Source organism: Hyperoodon ampullatus, assembly GCF_949752795.1.
Source record: "Hyperoodon ampullatus genome assembly, chromosome: 8".
In the NCBI taxonomy this organism is placed as follows: domain Eukaryota; kingdom Metazoa; phylum Chordata; class Mammalia; order Artiodactyla; family Ziphiidae; genus Hyperoodon; species Hyperoodon ampullatus.
In genome coordinates this window covers 55,240,665-55,267,965 of record NC_136921.1, presented here as the reverse complement: position 1 = coordinate 55,267,965, position 27,301 = coordinate 55,240,665, and the positions used below count along the sequence as shown (strand labels likewise).

Genomic DNA, 27,301 nt, shown 5'->3' with positions numbered 1-27,301 from the left:
AACTCTTTCCTTTCCCATATTAGGGAAGCTTTCAACTATAATCTCTTCAAATATTTTCTCAGTCCCTTTCTTTTTCTCCTTTTTCTGGGAACCCTATAATTCAAATGTTGGTGTGTTTAATGTTGTCCCAGAGGTCTCTGAGACTGTCCTCAGTTCTTCTCATTCTTTTTTCTTTATTCTGCTCTGCAGTAATTATTTCCACTATTTTATCTTCCAGGTCACTTATGCGTTTTTCTGACTCAGTTATTCTGCTATTGACCCCTTCTAGAGTATTTTTAATTTCATTTATTGTGCTGTTCATCATTGCTTGTTTTCCTCTTTAGTACTTCTAGGTCCTTGTTAAATGCTTCTTGAATTTTGTCTATTCTATTTCCACAGTTTTGGCTCATCTTTACTATCATTATTCTGAATGCTTTTTCAGGTAGACTACCTATTTCCCCTTCATTTGTTAGGTCTGGTGGGTTTTTACCTTGCTCCTTCATCTGCTGTGTGTTTTTCTGTCTTCTATTTTGCTTATCTTACTGTGTTTGGTGTCTCCTTTTTGCAGGCTGCAGGTTCGTAGTTCCCATTGTTTTTGGTGTCCGTCCCCAGTGGCTAAGGTTGGTTCAGTGGGTTGTGTAGGCTTCCTGGTGGACGAGACTAGTGCCTGTGTTCTGGTGGATAAGGTTGGATTCTGTCTTTCTGGTGGGCAGGCCCACATCTGGTGGTGTGTTTTGAGGTGTCTGTGGCCTTAGTATGATTTTAGGCAGCCTCTTTGCTAATGGGTGGGGTTGTGTTCCTGTCTTGCTAGTTGTTTGGCACAGGGTGTCCAGCACTGTAGCTTGCTGGTCATTGAATGAAGCTGGGTCTTGGTGTTGAGATGGAGATCTCTGGGAGATTTTCACCGTTTGATATTACGTGGAGCCGGGAGGTCTCTTGTGGACCCATGTCCTGAATTTGGCTCTCCCACCTCAGAGGCACAGCACTGACTCCTGGCTGGAGCACCAAGAGCCTTTCATCCACATGACTCAGAATAAAAGGGAAAAAAAGGAAAGAAAGAAAGAGCATAAAATAAAATAAAATACAGTAAAATAAAATAAAGTTATTAAAATAAAAAAATATTAAGAAAACAATTTTAAAAAGTAAAAAAAAAAAAGGACAGACAGATCCCTAGGACAAATGGTGGAAGCAAAGCTATACAGACAAAATCACACAGCGAAGCATACACACACACACTCACAAAAAGAGAAAAAGGGGAAAAAATAATATATCTTTGCTCCCAAAGCCCACCTCCTCAATTTGGGATGATTCGTTGTCTATTCAGGTATTCCACAGATGCAGCGTACATCAAGGTGATTATGGAGCTTTAATCCGCTGATTCTGAGGCTGCTGGGAGAGACTTCCCTTTCTCTTCTTTGTTCGCACAGCTCCCGGGGTTCAGCTTTGGATTTGGACCCGCCTCTGCGTGTAGGTCCCCTGAGGGCATCTGTTCTTCGCTCAGACAGGACGGGGTTAAAGGAGCCGCTGATTCCGGGGCTCTGGTTCACTCAGGCCACCGGGAGGGAGGAGCACGGAGTGCGGGACGAGCCTGCGGCGGCAGAGGCCACCGTGACGTTGCAGCAGCGTGAGGCGCGCCATGTGTTCTCCCGGGGAAGTTGTCCCTGGATCACGGGACCCTGGCAGTGGCGGGCTGCACAGGCTCCCCGGAAGGGAGGTGTGGAGAGTGACCTGTGCTCGCACACAGGCTTCTTGGTGGCGGCAGCAGCAACCTTAGCGTCCCACGCCCGTCTCTGGGGTCCGCGCTGTTAGCCGCGGCTCGTGCCCATCTGTGGAGGTTCTTTAAAAGGCGTTCTTAGTTCCCTCTCCTCGCGCACCAAGAAACAAAGAGGCAAGAAAAATCTCTTGCCTCTTCGGCAGCTCCAGACTTTTCCCCGGACTCCCTCCCTGCACTCCGACCGAAGCCCGAGCCTCAGCTCCCAGCCCCGCCCGCCTCAGCGGGTGAGCAGACAAGCCTCTCGGGCTGGTGAGTGCCGGTCGGCACGGATCCTCTGTGCGGGAATCTCTCCGCTTTGCCCTCCGCACCCCTGTTGCTGCGCTCTCCTCCGTGGCCCTGAAGTTTTCCCCCTCCGCCACCTGCAGTCTCCGCCCGCGAAGGGGCTTCCTAGTGTGTGGAAACCTTTCCTCCTTCACGGCTCCCTCCCACTGGTGCAGGTCCCGTCCCTATCCTTTTGTCTCTGTTTATTTTTTCTTTTGCCCTACCCAGGTACGTGGGGGGGGGGGGGGGCGGGGGGCGGTTCTTGCCTTTTGGAAGGTCTGAGGTCTTCTGCCAGCGTTCAGTAGGTGTTCTGTAGGAGTTGTTCCACGTATAGATGTATTTCTGATATATCTGTGGGGAGGAAGGTGATCTCCGCGTCTTATTCTTCCGCCATCTTCTCAAATCTCCCAGCATTCAGTTTTAAAGGGATTTTCCCCCTTGCTATGATGTAAAGTGCCTCAAATTATGACCAAACCTATAGCAGAGTTGGTTTCACACAACAGACATGGTTTAGCAGGTGTCATAGGAAACTCAAGGGCACGCAGCCTCTACACTTGGGATGAAGTAGCTAATACAGTCTTCTCACATCTGTTTTGTTGTTTTAATTTTTTGGCTGCACTGCATGGCATGTGGCATCATAGTTCCCCGACCAGGGATCGAACCCATGCCCCCCGAATTGGAAGTGTGGATTCTTAACCACTAGGGAAGTCCTTTCTCACACCTGTATTTTGAAACCAGCATGAGGGCAGCAGGTTTGTATCAAAGTAGGACAATCATTCCAGAAATCTGAGAATTAATTAGCAAGAAAGGAAGTGGATGCGCATGATAGCACCCAACATCATGGTTTGAAGCAGACAAGAGAGGATGAGCAAAAGGCCAAGTAAAAGCTCTCAGGAAGCGATGTCAATGTCTCCCTTTCCTTTGAATACACAAGAGGGAAATGATTTCTGGGAAGTAATACAGAGAGGCAAAGACCGTGGCTTTGCAGGTGGAAAACATTTGTATTACATATGTATCTAAAAAGTATTAGAAATTTCCTGGAATTATCATCTTAATCTATATCAGATCCACTTCTAGGCATTTTGCATATACTCTCTCATTTTATTATTACAACACTTTATGAGGTTGGTATTATTACTATTGTTGTTTTTATTATTATCATTATTATTGTCACGATACCCATTTTGCAGGTACGACAATAGAGAGTAGAAGAGGTAAATAATTTCCACAAAATCACCTACCTAGGATTAAAATCTCATTAAATAGACATCAAAACCCATGATTTTTCTATAAAAGAGACTTTATAGTAAGATGAAGAGAAAGAAAGGGGCATTCCAAGTAGAAGTTCACATCGCAGGTTCTTTGTTATTCCCAAGGGATACCTTTTCTTTTCTAATCGATTCTTCAACAGTACCCTGTTGGCAGAAGGCTTCAAGTATCAATAAAAGCAGTGTTTGCAGGGCTTTGTGAGTGATGCTTTCAACCTCATTATGAAAAGTAACAATAAATTGAAGTGCCTGTTCGCAAACATAAACAGCCGCTCAAGCATGATTACGTCTAATAAACAAGTAGTCTACATTCAATTTTAATTTATGCATATTTATCATTAATAAGTCATCAGGCATAATTAAACTTAAGTTATTAATTATAGTCAAACGAAGTTAACATTTAGAAAAGATGGCAACTTAAAGATCAAGAGCCATATTTCATAAAGGAAATATATAAGTGGGCTACAAACATTGAGGGATATTTATAGATTCTCTGTGAAGTCTTTCCCAGAAAGATGGTAGCCAAGGTGGAGGAAACGGTGCATAAAGAGTACCTCTGGGTGTTCACAGCCAGGTAAGCTGGAACACATTACACTGAATAGAAGAGTCATGGGTGTTGAGCCCTGATACCAGGGTTATTCAGTCAATGATTTGAAGTAAAGAACTGAACCTCTAAATTTCCAATTGATTTGAAATGTGAGAGGAGGGAGCAAGTAGAGCCTGGCAGAGCTCAGTGAGTATAAGCACTGGCTGATAGGAAGGCACAGTTGGAGATTCTCCTAAAGGCAAGAGGGTGTGCAAAGTAGATACAGGATGGATAGTTAACAGCAATGCACAGAAGTTATTCCAACACCAATCTGCAGAATTCTGATGGTACATTTATAAAAAATGACCTCTCTGGCTTTCCCTTGTTTCTCAATTGTCTCAATTACTAATAGGTCTAATTACAATTGTCTCTAATTACTAATAGGATTTCAGTAACCCATTCTGCTTCTAGGCACCAATATCCTTCCAGGCTTATCGCCTTGTAACTCTTGATTTCCACCTGACACCCTTTTCTCCTCCCCACTTACACCTCCTGTTCAGCATTAAACAAACAAAACCAAAATTCTATTGATCATTCCTCTCTAATCAATCGATCTTGAAGCAAAAGGATGGCACCAGTATTTTAAGATCCATATAATGTAAACAACCACACATTAAATACTTCCTGGGGTGGAGTTACAACTCTAGTGCCTATTAGATTTCAGACAATTCCTTTAAACACACTAAGCCTCAGCTTCCTTGGCTATAAAACAGGCCAAATATGTTTTTATTTCATATGATTTCTTTGAGGATTAAATGAGATACTGCATGTAAAGCATGTCCATGCTGTGTGGTACAGGGAGCCTTTTCCAGCATTGTAAAAGTTCATGAGAGAAGGTGAGAAGAAAGGTTTTGAAAAATAGTAGGAGAAAAGCTTCAATAGTTGAGGCTCTTTCTAATTAAAAGAAACATGTGAAAAAATTGTCTTCTATTCAGTTCTGGGTCGCATTCATGTTCTGAGCATCTAAAGGTAGACCATGAGTGGCTTGAAATCCATCCACGTTTCTGGTAAATTAAACTCCAACTGCAAGGCAGTTAGCACCAGCCACCTTCTGATACCATTGGAGAGGGATGGGTAGGGTGATCAAACATCCTGGCTGCTCAGGGTAGTCCTAGTTAATGCCTGTTAACCTGACTTAAATATTAATAGCTCATCTACTCACTGTCAGAAAGGCCTCGTTTTGTATAAAAAATTACATGATCTCTCAGAAAAAGACCATCACTCCCATGTGAATGCAAGGAACAAGCACATTTTGCTTCTCACTGCACCAAAGGGTGGCATTTCAAATGTGTGGAAAAAGCTGACTGCACTGCTGTTCTTAAAATTATCGATTCAGTCTGATCACTGGACCTTATTGCTTCTTGCCACAGAATTCTGCTTGAGATAGCAGTTTATGCAGCCCAAGAAAACTGTTTTGTGCCCCAAACACACTTGCTTATGAATCATTAAATTAAAAATTAAAGGGAAAGTAGAGTATAAAGCTTACCTCAAAAATCATCGACTAGAGCTACGATATGTGTTGTTATGATAGAAGCATCACACATAGATGCTATGTAACTAAAGAGAACTGGCATTGAATCAAACTGTGCAAGAATATGAGGAGAAAACAAGTTTCACTTGGCAAAAATTCCAAATGGTCATTAAGAAGTCTGTTACCAAGTCGATTCTACAGACAAACAGAGATTAAAGTAGGATGTTAGGCAGCCCGAGTTTCTTGAACATCAAATTCTCTAAAAAGTAGATTCTATCTACTGATTCATTATACACAAGAGAATACCCCTTTCTAGCTTATTCACAACCATTTTTGAGATTCAGAGCTGATTTCCTTTTTAGAAAAAGTACCAAACCAGGATTCACCAACCCAACTCTCTCCCACTTACATTTGGAGAAATACTGTGACTTCTGAGTTCTCAGAAACACTTACCACATACAGTGTTGTCATCACTGATTAATATTTATCAGGTATCTGCTATATATGGAGGAGACACATGTCGGTGCTGTGTGTTATACTGAAGTATACATACATGCATTATTAAATCTCCCCAGGGGAAGCCTCCTGCACTGTTGGTGGGAATGTAAACTTATACAGCCACTATGGAGAACAGTATGGAGGTTCCTTTAAAAACTAAAAATAGAACTACCATACGACCCAGCAATCCCACTACTGGGCATATACCCAGAGAAAACCATAATTCAAAAAGTCATGTACCACAATGATCACTGCAGCATTATTTACAATAGCCAGGACATGGAAGCAACCTAAGTGTCCATCTACAGATGAATGGATAAAGAAGATGTGGCACATATATACAATGGAATATTACTCAGCCATAAAAAGGGATGAACTTGCGTTATTTGTAGTGAGGTGGATGGACCTGGAGTCTGTCATACAGAGTGAAGTAAGTCAGAAAGAGAAAAACAAATACCGTATGCTAACGCACATATATGGAAACTAAAAAAGAGGTACTGATGAACCTAGTGGCAGGGTAGGAATAAAGTCACAGATGTAGAGAACCAACTTGAGGACACAGGGGGTAAGTGGAAGCTGGATGACGTGAGAGAGTAGCACTGACATACATACACTACCAAATGTAAAATCGATGGCTAGTGGGAAGCGGCCGCATAGCACAGGGAGATCAACTTGACGCTTTGTGACAACCTAGAAGGATGGGATAGGGAGGGTGGGAGGGAGGTTCAAGAGGGAGGGGCTATGGGGATATAGGTATACATATAGCTGATTCACTTTATTGTACAGCAGAAACTAACACAATATTATAAAGCAATTATACTCCAATAGAGATGTGGAAAAAAAAAATCTCCCCCGTGCAGCAGAAGTGAAACATGATGGATGGATAATAATGTAGAAGTTCTCTATAATTTTATAAACATTCAGAAATGATAGTATAAACGCTGTATTTACTATCCAAAGGCCATCAATCTGGTATGTTCTCTCTTTGCTCAAGGAGGAATGGAGGGCTGAAGTGGTGAAAATGCAATGCCCTAGAAGAACTATGAATAGGAAGTTTTCATCTACGTCCTTCCTATCCATCTTGGTCTTCTATATATAGAGCAAATACATCAAGAGCAGACTCATCCCCCAGAACTCCCTCCCAGCTAAGACCTCCAAGTACTTCAAAATGAACACTGAGCTGTCTATATATGGATGAAATTAAACAAAATTGCAAAGCTTTTCTGTTAAACTTCCCAGGAATGTTAAAAAAAAAACAAAGGTTCCAGGATACTCATATACATCTTTCATTTTGAAATGTTGCCTGAAAAAATGTATTCTATATTCTTAAATTTTCATAATCATCATTCACTTTGCAACAGAGGCCAAATTCAATGGCTCTGGAAATAGACAAGTCCTCCAAGGCTCTGATTTCTAAGCCCAGCTCATTACCAAATTGCTGTATGACCTTGGGCACTGCACTTAACCTTTTAGAGCTTCAATTTTCTTGCTTGTCCTATGTGGGTAATACTGTTGAACCAACTCACAGGATAGTTGTTAGGAATGCCTAATTGAGTGAGATTTAAAGCATTTTGTAAATTATACACACACACACACACACACACACACACACATATGGCCACTAAGCTTAATGCAAGCCTTTAACACAGATTTCAAAAGGAGCAACTCATGTTTATATCTGCATAAACTATCAGGATGACAGTCAAGGCAAGTAAACATTTTCCATCTATGGCAGGCACTCTCGGAAGCCTAGGCAATAGTTCTAATTTCTAGGGACTACCTCCAGTGTCCTCTACTTCCTATCCTCAATCACCAATGCACTTAAAACACCTCCAATTTGGAGCGCTAACCTTACAAATAGTGACTGGCCCTTCCTCTCTCTAAATATCGAAACTAACTCTTACACAGTTAATCTAGCTGTCAACTTAGTCCATGTGGTTCTTAACCCTGGCTGCATATTAGAATCTGAAAGGGTGCTTTTATAGACTCCTAATGCCCCTCAATCCAAACCACTTAAATCAGAATATCTCATGGGTGGAGCCCAAGCAACCATCTATTTAAAAAATCTCCAGGGCAGAGGACCATTGATTTAGCTCTTGGAGAGCTAGCATCTCATATTCGTCCAATATGTAAAACAGGAAAGATAATGCAGCATGCTTAACCAAGCAATAGAAAACAAATGAGCACCAGCTAAAGCATTACTGCTCTCAGCACATTTAAAAAAATGCAAACTGCCCTCTAGCTAAGTATGTCATAATGGGTATAATTGGACATGTGTGCTATAAAGGAGGAGGACTAACAACACTATAATGACGTGTTGCACTTGTCTTTTCTTTTTGCCAGTGTGTGAGGGAATGACAGAGATTTATTTCCCCCCCAACCTGACCCCTTTTCATTTTAGCAGATGAAATGTCTAGAGGCTGCCTGCCACAGGGCTACCTAATGTGTTCCATTCCGTCAGCATTAAGACTAGACTACACTGCAATGCCATATTGCACTGTATACAGGCAGGCTTTTGGGGGGCACAGATGTCATCTAAGATACAAGCTCAAGATGATGCCATCGTTATTAGGCATGGATCCAGATTTATATATTAGAAAAATACTTTTAGATAAATACATGCTGCCCTATCCTGTTAATGCTTTACGCTTTCATGGGCATGAAAGGATGATATTCACGCCCAGTATTGTGCTGACAGCTAAAGGATAGAAGGGTTTCCAGGTCAAGCTCATGTTTCATAGCATAGTAAAAACACAACTCAGGGGCACAAGCTTCAGAGGCTTCAGAGATAGAAACTTCAGCTAGAAACTTCAGAACCTCAGATCCTCCAAACTTTTTACAAGAGTGAAATGTATCACTTGGCCATTTGCTGTATGGATGGAGTCTGCTATGTTGTAAATGCACCATCGCTCATGATGGCTCAACCATATAAATCCTGGTTTCTGCAACTTTTTGCAACACCCTTTCCAGGATGTGTCTACATGTAAAAATTAATTTACCTGAAATGTAACCTGTGGGGAGTCAATCACACATTAATATCAGTTATGATATTAAACTTTTTGGTTTGGGAATTGTGGTAGAACTAGTTAAAGAAAAATAAGTGTGAAGGCAAACCGACTGGAATAAAGCTTTTCATTCAACTATAAATATTAACACTAATTATCCCTTTTACGCATGAGGTACATGCTATCACCCATCTTGCTGTTTTGTTTTGCAGTGTCAACCTAAAGTCACTAGGTTTCGAAATTCCTTTTTTGGCTTAGTGTTGATGGAATAACAACACTAACTTTAGAATCAGGGAATCTAGAATCTCAGGTTTGTGAACTTGGGAAAATTACTTATCTCCTGGTGTCTCAAAGGGAAATAATTAGAATACCTTATTTGGGACTTTGAAGGAGAAGAATTAGATAAAGGGATGGATGTAAAGTTGTTAGTTCAGTGTTTGGCATCCGGTAAGTACATAAAATTGTTAATTGGTAGACAGGTTAGTGTGGAGGATAGGGTAAGTGCATTTCCTCTCCCTCTTCATCCATATAACCCCTCAGCTTCCTTTGAGACCCAACAGAGGATCATCTCTTTCAAGTCTTTCCCACCCAACCCTCAGCCAAGGGGCCCTCCCGCCATGCTTCCTTCCCTGCTTCTACAAAATCCTCATTGCATCCTATTGTCTTCTTGTCTCTTTCTGCCTCCAAACAGCAAGCCTCCTCAGGTCTTGCTGTAGCATGTAAAACCTGGTAGACAACTAATGAATGATTGCTGAATAAATAAAAGGATGAATGAGTGACGGTCATGTCTGAATGAACATATAAACATCGACCAAATATTTATTTTCTTAAAAGGGAAGTTGGAGATATTAGTTTCTACCCACGAGGCAGAGAACATGTCTGGAGAAACTCTGCTGGCATAGAAAAAAATAGATTGCTGAAGAAGTTTGTTTTTTAATTCATTTGAAAATGTTTATCTTTTTAAATTTTGGAAATTTTCAAACATATTAAATTCACCCAATGTATCCATCCATCAGCTGCAATAATTACATGCCAAGCTTGTTTCATCTATACCCCTACCCACTCATTCACACCCAAATTATTTCAAAGAACATTCTGACATCATATAATGTCATCTGTAAATATTTCAGGATAGATTTATAAAAGATAAGGGCTCTTTTTTAAACAAAACCATAGGAACACTATCATACATAGAAATATTAATACCAATTACCCTAAAATACTTATAAACACCCAACTGTCATTGAGCTGCAATTTGGGTCCAGTTGTTAACTGGGTTACAATTGGCTGATATGTCCTATAGGAGCCTCCTCCTTTTCTTTTTGTTTCCTTTGCAATTCTCTTTGAAATGATTTTAAAATATTTTATGAAAGCATTGTTTAAAAATTGGACATTAAGGAAAAATTTTGGAGTACTGGCTTTTGGGAAAATTTCTCCATTGCTGATGGTAAGAGCCTGGCTTTTAATGGATGTCATAAATCAGGGAACAAGAGACAAAGCCTGTGGCCAGACTATTCTCTCCTACACACACACACACACACACACACACATGCATACAAAGCCTGAATCCCTTAGTGTGTGGACTAGGAAATCACCTGTTTTGACAGAGAGAAAAGTGGGGTGCTTGTCTGTCTTGGCCTTGATTCTAGAAGGAATAGAAAAAAAAGAAGTCACCCAGAGATTTGCTAATCAGATGCCTACAATTAATATACGTGTGGAGCTGGAATCTTCACTATTCTATCTGGAAGAATACATAAGACATAATTGTTCATAAGGTGTTCTGGATTATTCTGGAAGTGGAATACTGAAATCCTCTAGGGAGGAGATACTGTTCTAGAAATTGAGAATACAGAAAAAGAAAAACATTATTCCTGTACTCATAGACTTTATATTCTAGTGGAGGGAGACAAATAAAAAATAAGTGTCAAATATTTAGTGTTTCATATAGCAATTAAATGATGTGCGAAAAACCAAAAACAAAACAGAACAAAGCAAAATGTAGAAGGGAGTGCTAGGGAATGTGTGTGTGTGTGTTGGGGGTAATTTTAAACTTAAAAGCCTCAATGAAAAGGGAATATTTGAGCTGGAATATGAAGGAGGTTGGGGGGGCGGGTCATCTGTATATTATGTAAGGAAAGAGAAGTCTAGGCAGAGTGAATAATATTTGCAAAGGCCCAGAGTCAAATTCCAGAAAGAGCAAGGGAGGCAAGAGTGGCTAGATCACTGGGTATACTGGGGTGTAAAGGGAAGATAGAAAAGGTCAGTGCCTCCACATCATACATAAAATGAATTATTAAAGACATATGTAAAATTTTCCAAAGGTAAAGATAGGGAAAAACTTTATGTCTTTGGGATAGGAAAAAATATCTTAAAACACAAAAATGAAAATCATAAAGTAAATGATTGGTAAATTTACCTACGTTGAAATTAAGTATTTCTGCTCACTGAATGACAAACCGTACCCTGAATGGTAATATTTGCATTACACGGAACCAAGTAAGCTTCACTCTCCAGAATACAATCTCCAAAATAGTAAGAAAAAAGACTCAAGCACTTACCATGTTTCATTCACTTGCCAAGTGTTTTACATGAATCAACTTAATCCTCATAACAATCCTAAACCACAGTTACTCTCATCATTCCCATTTTTCAGGTCAGAGAATGGAGGCACCGAGAGGTTTGGTACCTTGTCCAAGGTGCCAGTAAAGTGATAGAGAAGATGTGAAACCCAAGTAGTCTGGGTCCTGAGCCTGTGTTCTTACCTGCTTTGCTTTGCTGTCACCCTCCCCCACTTTGTTCCAAATCCCTCTGCCCCTTAAACATTCTCAGCCACCTGCAAGAATTGCAATCCAATACAACAGTAATCCAATAATCTGGGTTAATGTCATAGTCACGGGATATGACAACTGTTCCCAGGAATCAAAACTCCAAGTCAGTCAGGATCCTTGGCCCCTAGAGGAAGCCGATGAGGACCAGGACCAGCATCATGAGCATATGATCCGTGCGGGTTCACACAGGCTCAGTGGGGCTCTTGGTTTAATGCTTTCCTGCAGCTAAAAAGTTTTAGTAATTTTTGAGCAAGGCACCCACGTTTTCATTTGGCATTGGGCCCTGCAAATTATATTGCTGGTCCCTGATAAGAACAGATGATGGTAATGTGGTGAATTAGTGAGAATCTCTTTGTCTTTGGGCTCATTTTACTCCTTGGAAGTATATAGTCAGAGAGGTGACTAGGAAGGGTTTGCTCCATCCTGGAGTTGACAGTTGCTTACTGTGTGCTTCCTCTCTTAGCACTGAAATATCTTGAGCCAGAAAGGATTTACATAATAATCCAGTTACGTGAACTCCACAGGATGGGCGAAGAACTCAGTACACACCGGGTCATGAAGACATGCTATTAAACAGTGTTGAGTTATGGAAATTTATAGGCTTACCTACACATTTTATTTTTCTTCAAGAAAACAGATTCTCCTCATTTCTTGGCCAGATAATTGAATAGCCTCATACTTTTCCCAATGGTTTCCAATGCTGTTTAACTTCGTTATTTTCTGTACTATTTTTTTCCCTAAAACACAACTCTGATTTTATCACACCCATGCTTAAAATTTAACTTGTCTATCAGAATTCCAGGTAATGTCCATACTTCCTAGAAAGGCACAAATCTCGTCATGAGCTGGCTCCTGCATGTCTCTGTAGCCCTATTTCTTATCACTCTCCCATATGAACTATGCAACTCAAGCATCACACGCTACCTGTAACTCATTTAATTAAAATGGAATTTTGTGCTGCCATGTCTCTTCACACACATCCCCTCTTCTTTTTTTTTTTTTGCGGTATGCGGGCCTCTCACTGTTGTGACCTCTCCCGTTGCGGAGCACAGGCTCCGGACGCGCAGGCTCAGCGGCCATAGCTCACGGGCCCAGCCGCTCCGCGGCATGTGAGATCTTCCCAGACCGGGGCATGAACCCGTATCCCCTGCATCGGCAGGCGGATTCTCAACCACTGTGCCACCAGGGAAGCCCCCCTCTTCTATCTTTAAGATACTTGTAGTCCATGTTTACCTGGAAACTCCTGATCTACCAAATCTTGTCTCCTCTAACCACTTAGCTAAAGCAAGACACCCTCCTCCTGGCTACTTAATACCCTGTGCTCATTCTTGTTATAAAAGAATATGTTTACATACTTGAATCCCCTAATAAAAAGCCCCCCGATTAAAGTAACCTCATTTTATTCATCTTAATGCCACTAGCAGTTGGCACAAAACTTGGTATAGTCAGCCCTATGCAAAGCTTCCCTGAATGAATGATACCTTCATCCACTATCATTCATTCAGTAACCCTTTAGGCACTTACTTTGTGGCAGCGTTTCAGTGTTTCTAAACAGTGAACAAGACAAAGAGCTTACGTGTTCCTAAACAGTGAACAAGACATAGAGCTTATGTTCTAGCTGGGAGACTGGGCAGTGCAGTGAGGAAACTAACACGGGGTGATGAACAAGAAAGAGAAAGGGAAGAAGGTGATTTCTAAGGTAGTCAGACAAAGACTCTCTGAGATACGGCATTTGAACTGAAAACAAAGCATTGATCAAAAGGCACCCATGCTAAAGGCTGGGAGAAGAACAATTTAGGGAGAAGGAATAGCAAATGAAAGTCTGAGCAAGATAGAGCAAGCTTGGTCAGAAAGGAGGCCAGGGAATTCCCTGGTGGTCCAGTGGTTAGGATTCCATGCTTTCACTTCTGAGGGTCCGGGTTCAATCCTTAGTTGAGGAACTAAGATCCAACAAGCTGCACGGCACGGCCAAAAAAAATTTTTTTTTTTAAAGAAAGGAGGCGAGCATAACCACAGGAATTTAAACAGTGGAAGGTAGGGCCTGAGTTCACAAAGTCGCTTATTAGAAAGAGACGGTGAGGGTGGAGCCTCCTGATGATTTCGACCATGTGAGGGGAGATCCACTTCTACAGCCCTCATTGTCCCTGGACCATCTCTACCTCCCATACTTATGTCTCCTTTGGGAAGGATAAGTGGCCCCTAAATCATGACTTTGGGAGAAAGAAGTGTACAGACATGGCTCTTCTTTCTCTCGCCTTCTCTTTCTTTGGGATACATCTGCTCGGAGGACGCACATATTCTGATCTGTTTTTAGCCAGGCTCATTCAAGTTTTTAGGTGTCCAACAGGGGCTGTGATCTGGTAGTTAAGTCTGTCTAATTCTAGGGTTGAGAATGAGCTAACATTTTGATCTCCCTCTGCTTTGACGAACTCAATTGTTACTGAATTTGGGAGGGGGAAAATAGGTGAGAAAAGATAGACCCCCCCTCAAAGTCTAAAACCCCATGTGAGCTTGTTGGTCATGTAAAATGTTATTTCATGTTCCATGCAATGTAATATAATATATATTTACTAAACTCTATTATTGTCCTGCTAGAAGAAAGTGTGTCTCTCTCTTTCTCCCTCTCTCTCTCATTTTCTCCTCACACACATGTGCACAAACACACACACACATACACACCACTAAGTATCTTCTGTTTATAAAATTAACAATTTTTATGGCTTGAGCTCGAGTACTCATAAATCCTACAACTTACCCAAGGGAGGCAAAGTATGAATCACAGGACAACATGGGTATTCTCAACTGAGCAACTATTGCTGAGGTAGTCTCTTCACATAGGATAAGAAAACCCTAGGAAGCAAGCTGACTTATAAAATCTGTAGTTCCAAGTTGACATATTAAGATCACAACATTTAACTCTACCTCTAACTCTAGGCTTTGTTTTAGTAATACAAATTAAATCATTCATAAATCTACCACCATGAGTCAAAAACCAATGAGTCAAAACCTCCTGAAACCACACTTTCATTGAAAGTCATATTAAAATTGGACCAAAGCCAAGGAAGTGAAAAATAATTAATTCATTCTTTTTAATTGTAGAAAACTATTTAATAAACTGAAAGTAACACTCCAGCTAAAGCAAAACTAATTTATTCTATTTCTTTGTAGAAAGTACACTGAAAGTCTAAAAATAAGCTTCTAATTAGAATGGGTACCTTGATTTCTGAAAGGCAACTCATACACCTCTATAGGGAAATAAGGATTACATTGTGTTGCATTGTATTGTCTGAAGAGAATTCTAGAGATATGAGAAAGAAACCAGCCGGAAGTAAAGACATTTTGACAACAAAGAGCATTCACATTCAAGGAAACACAGACTTTTGCTAACAATAAATCATTATGAACATCCATGTGAGCCACAGGATTTATTTATGGTAATGTAGCTTGACTGTTGAATGAAGAGAAATAGTGTTTGAAAGCGACTTTTAGATGCAGACTAGAAGGCATAACAGTGGATTCCAGGTGTAAAAGACAGAACCTCATGCATCAAATCTGCATTCGATTCTTTTGTTTGCTTTTTTATTGATTTGATTTTGTTTGGTATGTTAGCTTTTTTTTAAAAGACAGCCAAGACAATACTGTTTACGATAGACAATGGATAGGAACAATAGCATACGTATTTTGATATGAATTCAAGTACACGGAGACTCCATATTTTGTTTCTTTGAAGTTAAATTTCTGGCTCAGATCACGCCCAGGGTGAGTGCCTTCTCCCTCCTCCCAGTTTCTGTTCTACATGAAGCTGTCATTCGACTGCATTTATAACCCCTGGAGCTTCATTTTCCTTTTCTAGATTTCTACTTAACTTACGACAGCTCTCTTCCTGAGCTGAAGCTCTGAAGTGAAAAGAGGATGATGTTTGTGGTGGAAGCAGGCGGGCAGGTTCTGCCACTCCTCTGCCTATAGTTCAGCACTGAAAAGAATGGACACAAACCTAAGGAAGTGAAGGGAGTCAGGTTCTGAGTTCTCTCCCAAAGGGCTGAGCATGGGTGTCCTGGAGAGGCTGGTCTCAGCGGTGAACAATCAGTGTCCCTATCGGTTCCTGCTGCCTTCCAGCACCACTGTCCCCTTCCCCTTCCAGATGCCTCCTGACCTGAAGGGGGCTGATGAATCCACGGGCTGCTGTGTGATGGAAGGACCAATCTGATACAAACTGGGCCATCAGACTCTCTTACTTGGTAAGCTGAATAAAGACCCTGAAGGGAAGGAAGCTTCTATGGGTGCTGGGTTCTTGACTTCCCTGGTGTTTTGTAGAGTAAGGACTAGAGAGCCATTCTTGGGCTCTATAACTGCTACTTATGAGAGTAGAGATTCAAAGGAAGCCTGTTAGAAGGGGCAGGACAGCAGGTGTACACAGAGAAGCAGAGATGGAAGAATCACACTGATTCTGACAGTTGAAGAGAGAACCCTCAGCTCCTGTTTGCATTTCTAGTTCTTATATGTCCATAAATTTTCTTTTTCTTATTTTTGGACATCTGTGAGATTTTCTGTTCTAACTTCCCAATAAGCCTCTTTTTACTTACTGTAGTTTTGAAAGCTTCATAGAAAAACCTTTGATTCTTGAAAACCAAAATAGACTTGATTAGAACAATATTGTAGAGGGAAGTTCCACCTTTTTTAAAGAGTCCGTTGGCTCATAGTTAAATTAAATGTTTCTACAGGTCAGTGGTCCTCAAAGGTTAATGTTTCTTAAAATGACTAAGGCAGTTTGTTTAAAAATGCAGATTTGGAGGCCCCAATCCTGACTTCAAAATCAGAATCTCTTAGGGTTTTAACAAGCATTCCAGGTAATTCTGAGCTAGAATTCCATGGGCCACACTATTAGAAACCTGTTCAAACTATTCTAAGTTTTACCCCTTAAACAATCTAGGCCACTGAAAGACTGCACATGACCATAATTCTGCATTTTAACATTATACCCTTCAGTCATATATTAAAAAGGCTCTATGACTTTAATGCACTTCCTATAGACATATTGCCTCAGTTGATGACCTCAGTTAAAATGTGGAGTTCCAGTAGGAAATTACTTTTAGGCATTAGCAATCAAATAGCCTTTGCTTCCCTTAAGATACTCATATGACTTCACTGAAATATTAATAACCAAAAGAACAGACTGACTGCACAAAAGAATGACTGAATGAATGAATGAATACAAGGAATGGAATGTGTTTCCACTTTAACCACATTTGCAAGGAAACCAGAGACAGATTTGATTCCCGAAATCCCACATCTTCTATTGCCGCCATCATCACATGTTACAAAAGATATTCAGTTGTAAAGGCAGATCACCTTTCCTTTTAGCAGTCTGTTAGGTTTGCTTAAGCACGTAAGTTCTAACTAGCATCCATTTATTTGACACAGATATACTGAATTCTATTCTGTTTTAAGTTTATTATGAGGCATTTTGGGAACGAAAACTGAAAAGGGTTTAGCTCTCAAGGACTTTGTGTCTCTTCAGAGGGACCCAAAACACGTTTACCAAGAGTGAGAATGCAAGCCATTCAGACAGCATTATGAGACTCAGGAGTGAGAAGTGGTTATTTCCAGCAGAAGGATCAGGACAAGTTCTCTGGAGAAAGTAGGGCTTTACATCTGGTAAGACGGGCAATGAGTAGAGATGAGGAGAAAGATACTCTAGGCAGAGTGGAATTCTGATTTTCCTTACTACCTTTTCTCATAGCTCCTTGAATCTCTACAGAGCGCATACTATATTTTGTAACTGCATATTCATTTAGGCAATTATATGTTCAATGCCTCCATCTTCCGTCACTAGACAGCCCTCACCACAGCAGAGGGCTGTGTGTGTTTTCCTCACCACTTTACACCTATACTTACAGTACTTATCACAGCATCTAGAACACAGTGATTGTTCAGCAAATATCTGCTACCAAATGAGTGGTTAAGAGCCTAGGATTCCTCGTGTTTTTGCCATTTATGCATTTTGCAACCATGGGACCCACAGCTAAGCCTCTATGTCCTCCTATGTAAGATGGGGTCATAATAGTCCTTTCCATATAGAGATGAGGTAACAAATAGGACAATGTATGTCAATAAATTATAGCTATTATCACTTTGATAGGAAGAGGCAGTGATATGAAGCAAAGTAGAAGTTCCAGGCTTTTAGCAATAAGAGTTTGAACTTGCCTGGCTTTTTTTCCCTGTAACTTTACAGGCTCATGAGGCAAAGCAGTGTAGCAAGTTTAATTTAAACTGAGTATTTGGACCTGGTCTTTGCTCCTGTGGGACGAGGTGGCCAGGAGTGCTTCCCTTGAAGATCGCGTTGCTTCTTTTATGGAATAGGACTAACAGAACGGCTGTTCCTTTATCATGAAACTGCCCTGATGTTCAATGAGAGAGCACACGTGAAAGCTCCGTGTGACAGATCTGTGCTGTACAGAGCCTGTGCCTCAGGTTTGAGAGTACCTGGTTCTGAATCCTTGAATTCCTAGTAAACAAGCAAGATGAGCTGTGCCTCTGTGAAAACAGGGCTTGTTGTGGCATGAAAACAGGCAGTCCCTCAGGTCAGAGAAATCTGGATTCCATCCCTGGCTCTAGATCTACTGCCTGGGGCCATTGGAGGAAGCAAAGAAAAATCTCAGCTGGCGATACTGTGAACTCCAGGTCCCTGTAAATACACATCAATCTCTGGTCCAGAAAGAAGGGGGACTAAGGGGTAGGAGGAAGAGTGTGGACTGAGAAGGCGACCCGGTCAGCTATTAAGCGGACTAATGTTCGCTCTGAGGGGTGTAGGTAACGCCCATTAATAGCCCCACCCTCTGAGCAAAAGCTCCCCTCCTAACCCAGTGGTGTTCTTCCATGTCCGGGTGGTCATAGGGCTCTAAATAAACTGTTCTGAAAATGTTTCTTTTTTGCCAAATCTGATTTTTTTGCCAAATCGAATCCACTGCATACTGTGGGGTTTTGGTTTTGTTTCCTTTTACTTTATTTTTTTTTTTTTTGGCCTCGCAATGCGGCGTGGCATGAGGGATCTTAGCCACCCAACCAGGAATCAAACATGAGGCCCCCTGCAGTGGAAGCCCGGAGTCTTATTAACCACTGGACCGCCAGGGAAGTCCCTGGGTTTTAAAAGAGATAGGCAGAAAGTGTCACATTTTAAGGGGAAATAAAACAAAAACAAACAAACCAAAAAAATGGGAGGAAAAAAATTAAAAGAAATTAAGAGAATTTAATCTCTCTTTTTCCTATGTGTGAATGGAGGGAAAGTGTCTTTATACATTTTATCAGCAGAACTCCTTGGTTGAGAACTGTAATTTCTACAAGCCCAAGTGTTTGTCATTTCTCTTACTAAATGTTCAGGGATATTTATTGAGTACTGGGGCTATGTAGTTATCTCTAGGCTTTAAATTATAGACTAAAGGGGGCACATCCTCCCCAATGGAGCCTATAAAAACAAAGGCACCTATACTCTGTGTATTGGGGTTGTGGCTTGGGATGTATATGTAAGATACACATCTTATTTTATTTAGTTTTTCAAAAACACTTGGGAATAGAAAACATCCAAAATTTATAGAGGTTGTAACTTGGGAATAGAAAACATCCAAAATTTATTAGATGTAAATTTAAATCTAGGTTTAAATTTAAATCTTAGATTTAAATTAAGTCACTTTCTCAAGGAAAGTCATTAGATGATTATATTGCCTTCAACACTACTTTGGGGGCTGGTGTTCCAGGCCCCAAATCTTCATTACTCAAACACAATAGACTCTTCATTCTTTTTTTTTTTTTTAAACAATTCCTAGGATTTTAAATAATTAATTAATTTATTTATTTTTGGCTGAGTTGGGTCTTCGTTGCTGCACACGGGCTTTCTCTAGTTGTGGCGAGCGGGGGCTACTCTTAGTTGTGGTGCACGGGCTTCTCATTACGGTGGCTTCTCTTGTTGCAGAGCACAGGCTCTAGGTGGGCAGGCTTCAGTAGTTGTGGTGTGTGGGCTCAGTAGTTGTGGCTCGCGGGCTCTAGAGTGCAGGCTCAGTAGTTGCGGTGCAGAGGCTTAGTTGCTCCGCAGTATGTGGGATCTTCCTGGACCAGGGCTCAAACCCGTGTCCCTGCACTGGCAGGCAGATTCTTAACCACTGCACCACCAGGGAAGTCCCAACTCTTCATTCTTTGGGTGTAAATTAGTACTCCATCCTCTATTTCCCAGGGGGAGAAAAGTATAGATGATGCGCCTTAGGTGGGAAGGAAGGGACCATATGCACTTGAAGGAGTAAGTAAAGAGAGAGAGGCTGATGCTAGTATGCCTTTGAGTGGGAGAAAGGTGATTTTTGACCTATTTGACATTCTGAATGACCAATACCTTTTCCTCTAATTGGCCTGGACACACTGAACACTCTGTTAATGCTTTGATTTCATCTAAATGGAAGCAAAATCTTTTTTTTTTTTTAATTTATTTTTTTATTAGTTTCTGCTTTATAACAAAGTGAATCAGTCATACATATACATCTGTTCCCACATCCCTTCCCTCATGCATCTCCCTCCCTCCCACCCTCCCCTTCTGTGACAAAGCGAAAGAGAGGCATGGACATATATACACTACCAAACGTAAGGTAGATAGATAGAGGGAAGCAGCCGCAGAGCACAGGGAGATCAGCTCGAAGCAAAATCTTTAGGAATTAGAACTGGTAGTAGGAAAGATATGGAGTTCATTTAGTCATTCATTCAATAACAATTACTAAACACCCATCATGTGCCTTCTAGATTTTATAATCTAAGAAAAATACAGACATGGGAACAAGTGCATTATACCAGCACATGGACGACTAGATAATGCAGGATAGCAACAAAATAAAAGACAAGTTCCCCAATCTTAAGGAACTTACATCATCATCATCATCATCATCAAAATTTCTGCCATGTGTCCTATTCTCATTTAATCCTATGAATTGGGTGCCAATATTATCTCATTTTAGAAAGGAGAAAACTGAAACACAACAAAGTTTAAAGTGTATCTAATGTGACTTGTACAGCAAAGATCAGATTTGAACCAAGGAAGTCTAACTTGAGGTGCCATGTTCTTAACCACCAAATAGTACACCACCTGGACATTAAAAAAACATTACTGTCTTTGACACTGGAAACTCAAGACATAACTCCAGGAGGTTTGATGCAGGAGCAAAGGATTCCACCAAATAAAGTTGCCTAGCAATTCCCAGCAGTAGTTTGCCTTTGGCCTTCCTATTACCATGACACTGCTCGCCAGCATGCCCCTTAGAGATGAAAGTTAAAGGAGCTCCCTCAGCCTTAAATTATTAAGACTGACAAATAATTAATCATTAGCTCCATGGTTTCTAGGAATTTACAGAAAGACCTATTTTGAATATGCCACATTTTATCTACTGAAGTGTCTAATAACTTTACCTCTTACATATTTTTCCCTTCCATGGAAGTGATATACACATCTGGGAATCATTACAAAATTAGCCACTGGCAGTAAAAAGGGGGATAAGAGTAAAACAAGCAAAACAAGGGTGGCCATGAGCTGATGGTAATTTTTACTTGGTGATGGCTGCATAAGAGTGCATTCTATTAATCAGCAATATTTTATATTAGCATTATATTAATTTATGTAGATGTCTGAAATTTGTATTATTAAATGTTGAAAATATAAAGTGAGCTCCTTTAAAGGTAGCTTGAGAGAAATCTTGGAAAATCAGTACTGATTTGTGACTTTAAAGTAAAAACATTAAATGTGATAGTGATGAGATCAGTGGCCAAGATAATTAATTTCCAATACTACCCAGGCAAACAATTATCAATGATAATTGATAAATGTATTTGAAGATACCCTGAAAGGATAAAGCATTAAATGAGCGTGTCTCATCCCTGCCCACGTATAAGAGTCACTTATGGTGAGTTTTAATACTGCAAAGGTCCCTTCAACGTGAAGAGATTCTAACATGGGATGAGGTGAGGCATCTGTGTATTGAAAAAACTCCATGGGGCTACCTCTACAATGAACAAACTGTAGCTATTATTAGGCAAACGGTATTGAGTAGTTATGCAGGTATTTGCGTTATAGGCTGAAGGAAGAATAGAGAAATTAGTAAGAACATCACCAAAGAATGGTTCTTGATCATTTGGCTAATTTTTTACTGGGACTTAAAAATTTGGAGAGTCCACAAGAGCGCCACAGCTTGAGAGTTATTTGATTTGCTTCGAAGAATGTGGGATTACCATTAATCCTTTAAGGAGAGACTCAGATGAACAGGAATATGAAGACAGGAAGCAAGGCTAGCTACTAGCCAGAGATTGTTCATGGCTTGAGAATACTTTTAAGTTGTAAGGATTTTTAGATCATGAACACAGCCAGAACCAAATAAAACCTCATAGAACTCACCCATTACTAACACACAAATCACTCCTGGTACACTCTGCCCCTGGGAAAACACCTTGGCTTTCTGAGAGGTTTAGAATGGATTTGGTTTTGGATTCACATAATCAAGTGATTCCCTGGTCATACCAAAAACCTATTAAATCATAGTATCTTGGAGTAGGACCCATGCATTGGGATATTTAAGAAATCTCTAGGTGATTCCATTGTGCAGCCAAATTTAGGGACTAGGTTCTCAACTTTGATGACTCAACCTGAAACCACAGGTGCAAAAGAGTTCCCCCAGCCTCATTAGTGGAGGTTGCCACCTACTCAGGCCCGTCCTTCTCTTGGTCTCTCAGTTTAGGTTACGCCACTTCACTCCACCCCACACCCCAATCTACCTGTGTCCCCACCTGTTGGTCTGTTCCTAGTCCACTCTTTTCACTTTATAACTTTGACCATGTCATTGCCTTGCTCAAAAATGTCTAACCCCACCTCTACCTGGAGCTTTGTAATCAACATACAGGTTATCACCTTGGAGCTTGTAGAAAGGTCTAATTCCAGGTCCTGTCCAGGTCTACTGAACTAGAACTTACATTTTAATTAGATCCCCCAGGGACTTGTAAAAGCATTTAATTTTGACAAGTACTGCTTTAAAATACTATTTCCCAAAGTATCTTTTGAAGGATGTTCTTGAGAACAGAGAATCTACTGCCTGGATTCAAAACCACACTCTTCTCTCTCTTCACAGGACATCTGTCCATTCAAAAAATATTAATTGAGTGACAACTATACCCTTTATTATGCTGGGTTTAGAGGATCTAGTGGTGAAGATGACAGAAGTGGTCCCTGCACTTGTGGACGTACACTCTAGCAAAGGCAACATTAACAAGGAAGGATAAGTATGCAAGTGCCATGAAGGGGATGTGGAGGATGATGCGGGATGACCTAGTTAGTGAGGTGTATGGGGAGGGTCTACTGTAGTCTAGGAGATGAACACAACGTTCCTGGGGAAAGGCTGCTATAGCAGGTCCCTGCTGATCTAGAGGTAGGAGGACCAAGAAGGAAGCATAGCTGAACACAGCTCCAGCACCACACAGCGCAGGTGCAAAGGCTTGGAACGATGATAGAATTGCCTGCCCCATACCTACCCCACACAAGGCACTGAGGGCTCTAAGTACTTTGCTTATATGTAGGTGTGGTTATTAACCCTGTTTTACAGATGAGGAAACTGAGGCACAGAGAGATTAAGTAATGCAGCTACTGTCACAGAGCTAACCTTGGGACTCAAAATCCTGGCCATCTGGCTCCAGCACCTCTGTTCTTAGCCATCATACTCTACCATGCTTGAACTGGGAAGAATATGATGCATTCAAGAAGCTGAAAAACAGGCTGTATGCCCAGAGTTCAAGTAGCACTTGTTTATGGATCTATGATCCTTTTTTATCTTAAGGGAGGAAATACATCACCATTCAGTGGCAGCTTCTTACAACACAAATTTTGGGAAACATCTCATAGTTATTGAGTCAGAATATCTAGTCATGGAGCTGAAAATCTGCATTTTAATAATGCTTCCAGGTGCTTCAGAATCAATAAAGTTTGAGAACCATAGATTTAGTGGTACCATTCCCTCCTATAATCTCCTCCCTATCATCATCTCCCCTAATTAACCCATAGTTATTTAAAAAAAATATTGGTCCCAAAGTATAAACTAAACACGAGGGTAAACAGTATTGAAGTGGAAAGTTGGAAGAAATCTGAAAACTGAATCAATGCTCCTCCAGGTCTGCTGGCTGCCAGGCGGTGAAAAGAATTATCTAGGCTTAAACAATTGGAGGTAAAAAGAGACCACAGAGGCTTAAAACTATTTTCATTACAATGCCAACCATTTAAATAACTAGTTGAATCCCTGGAAGTTGTAGTAAAATCTAAAATTGCTGGAAGAGCAATTATTTCACATGCCCTATGATTCCTCCATCCTTAGGCAGCAGTAGGAGAAGATGCTCATGCAGCAGAGAGAATTTTCTCGAATATAGAATGCATGCAATAGCAGTAGCTGAAGTAATCTCTGGCCACTGGGGCATATGGGCTCAACAGAACTAATATGCCTCCTTAAGTGTCAGGGGACCCTGATAGCTCTAACACCAATATCTGGCTGCCAGTAGGGTATTCTTTTTAATTCAGCCTTTTCCTTTCTTAAAACCATTTAACAGAAGAATTATGCTAATCTCTTTTTTTTTTTTTTTTTTTTTTTTTTTTTTTTTTTTTTTTTTGGCATTACGTGGGCTTCTCACTGCTGTGGCCTCTCCCGTTGTGGAGCACAGGCTCTGGACGCGCAGGCCCAGCAGCCATGGCTCACGGGCCTAGCCGCTCCGCGGCATGTGGGATCTTCCCGGACCGGGGCACGAACCCGTGTCCCCTGCATCGGCAGGCGGACTCTCAACCACTGCGCCACCAGGGAAGCCCTATGCTAATCTCTTATGAGGACGAAACTAAAAGAAGTAGCTGAACTTCAATAAACCTCCATCATCATAGATTATTTTATCTTCTTGCATTTTCCCAATGTTTATCTTCAAGAGCTTGAATGTTTTGCAGGTACATTACTATTAAAATTTCAAAAGCCAAACTGCTAGATGCTACCTTTCAAATGGTTCAGAATAGAGATCACAGCTTTTCTGTCCTACTCTGTCTGGAAGTGACATTCCCCTGGCTACTCTACAAACCCTGTTTATCCAGATCAATTACTTTGAATTTACATTTAAGAAAATAAGTTTTGAAGCTCCTCTGGAAGAGATTGCTATCTCCACCCCTCAAAAGATCAGATAAATATTCCACTGTATTTTCAAAGCTCTTTGTATTCAACACATTTAGTTCTGATTCTATCCATGAGCAAAGTTTACTGGATGCTACTCGGTTAACACTGACAAAGGACAGTTGAAATGGCACAGTTAGAAAACCTTATGCAGGTGCCCCATCCCTGAAATATAAGATACCGATGATGATGATCTCCAAGAGCTGTTACATCCCCTTGCCAATCACTGAGAGGCGGTTTGAAGTGGCAGGCAGATCTGTGTCAATACTGGCTATATTGTCATGTCACCGCCACGAAGATGTGTGAGTCAAAGAGCAACTAGGGGATCTTAGATGCACAGGGCTGGAATTTTCCGAGGAAAAGTGTTAGTAATCTCAATCTTTGTGGCAGGTTGTCTCTTCCCAGAACTGCATGCTTCCTTCTCGCTTCTTGCAGGAGGCTAGTGCAGAGATACAGTGAGAGCCAGGCCCTGCTTGAGAGGATGTGACAGCCAAGGCAAGGCCAGGGAAGTGTGGATGAGACCCATTTTACTTTGAGCACTAGGGTCAATATTCTTCCATCCTTCCTTTTCCTGGATGTGCATTTTCTTGCTATGGCAGCGGTATGATCCATAGGACCAAGGCTAGGGTGTCAGACTAGGGGAAATGGACCAAGTTATTAAGTTTAGGTCTTAGGCCAGAACGGAGCTTTGGGACTAGGAGTTTTTGGATCTCCACATGGACTAGCTCCATCATGGGACTGAAATAAGTGTAGGGGAAAAGACCTGTTCTAAGAAAGGCAGTCATTTTACAAAGGTTCTCCTGTGTGTTTATTAGTACTTAGCTATTAAGTATCCTGGATCACAGTACTCCAAATACACCCAGATGTATAAAGCATCACCGTTAAGAGTAAAGAAATAGAAATCATATATTGCCAATGTCTGTACCTGTTCAACACTTTTTAATGTATTGGCCCCTCTTCTTCCATAGGCTTATATTTATCAGTGATGTACGTAGAGTGTTTAAGGCCCTACATTCTAATGAAGATGCCTGGAGTCAGGCTTAAGCACACAGGAGCCACAAAGGAACTGTGATGGTATTCATGCTTTATAAGGAACCACGTCTGAATGGCTGTTCAAAATGCCACAATAGGGTTAATAGAAGATGAGGACCCCTACAACGCACACCTGTAAAATAATGGCATGTAATAGTTGAATATGTTTTCCCTACCAAATTTAATGGATCTGGAAATCCAAGACTTCATTTACAAATGTTACAAACTTTGCTCCCAGGGTGACCTGCAAATGGAAAAGAAGGGAGCCCCCGTACCACCATCTCTTGCTTATTTAGCAGTGGGAGAGGCATTCAGGAGATCAGAAAGGAAAGAAAACACTAAGAAAATAGCATCCACCTACCTGGTTGGCACAGCCTCGGGCAGGGCGTCCACTCACTGAAGGCGGTCACAAGACAGTCTTTTTTGCATGGGAGCAGGCAAGGGCGTACTGTTTCCGGCCGAGTAGATTCCGGACATCTGCCAATGTGAAGAGACCAGATCAATATTTCCTGGAGAAGGTAAGTGGTTTAGCCTAGAACCATAGGATTTCAGAACTGAAAACACTGAAACCCTGTTGTTCCTTTGATAGACGTGGAAAGAAAGACCCAGGAGGAGAAGCTACTTGCCCAAGGGCTCAGAGCCAGAGGCAGAGCACGAAACAGACTTATCTCTCTTGATCCAGAGACCAAAATATTTTTCACTAGACCAGGAAAGGAATAACAATTGCTGAAACCAATGAAAGACAAATGCTAAGTGAGTTTCTCCCCATTGCATGAATTCAAATAGCATTTGATTTTTTTTAGAGTGGACAAATCTGATATATTTTTTAAAAAGTGTTTTATCCAGGGTAATACATCAATTCAGTGATATTGTACAAGGCAACATATGGATATACTGGGAAACAAAAAACAGTGAAAACCATTGAAAATACTATACATATTTGATAATTAACATGATTTTAGAATATTGAAGTAATTGGCAATTGTCTTTTTAGAACATGTAAATTGATGAGTTAGAATAAGCAAAACATGAGAATAGTATGTTTGTTTGCAAATAACAAACACACTAACAAGCATTAACAAGAGAAACATTTCAATTCTGCTATTTTGCTGATAATGTAATGTTCAGACTTGGGAGGAATGTAGTCAGTGGATTCATAATCACTCGGAAGAACTAAAGTCTCAGAAAATGGCACGCAAGTTTTTGTTTCTATTTGCATGCTTATTTGCTTATTTTTATGAGTACAGGGGGCTAAAATCTACATTTATTATCTTATAAAACAGTGATATGCTAAGAGGAAAAACAGGAAAGCACTCTGCAACTTATATTTGCATTTTAAAATTCTGTTTCCTATAAATTTCTTATAAAGCACAGAGATGCAGTGTGTATAAAGC

The 27,301-nt window shown here is 40.8% G+C and overlaps 1 protein-coding gene across 1 annotated transcript in view; it reads right to left on the bottom strand.

Moving 5' to 3' along the window:
• Positions 1–27,301, bottom strand: part of THSD7B (thrombospondin type 1 domain containing 7B) — a gene marked incomplete at both ends in the record, with an annotated part of 801,311 nt that overhangs the window by 402,053 nt on the left and 371,957 nt on the right. Inside the window, one exon of the mRNA XM_079709630.1 lies at positions 26,269–26,384. Coding sequence (XP_079565756.1) covers positions 26,269–26,384 — 116 coding nt within the window. The remainder of the gene's footprint in view (positions 1–26,268; positions 26,385–27,301) is intronic.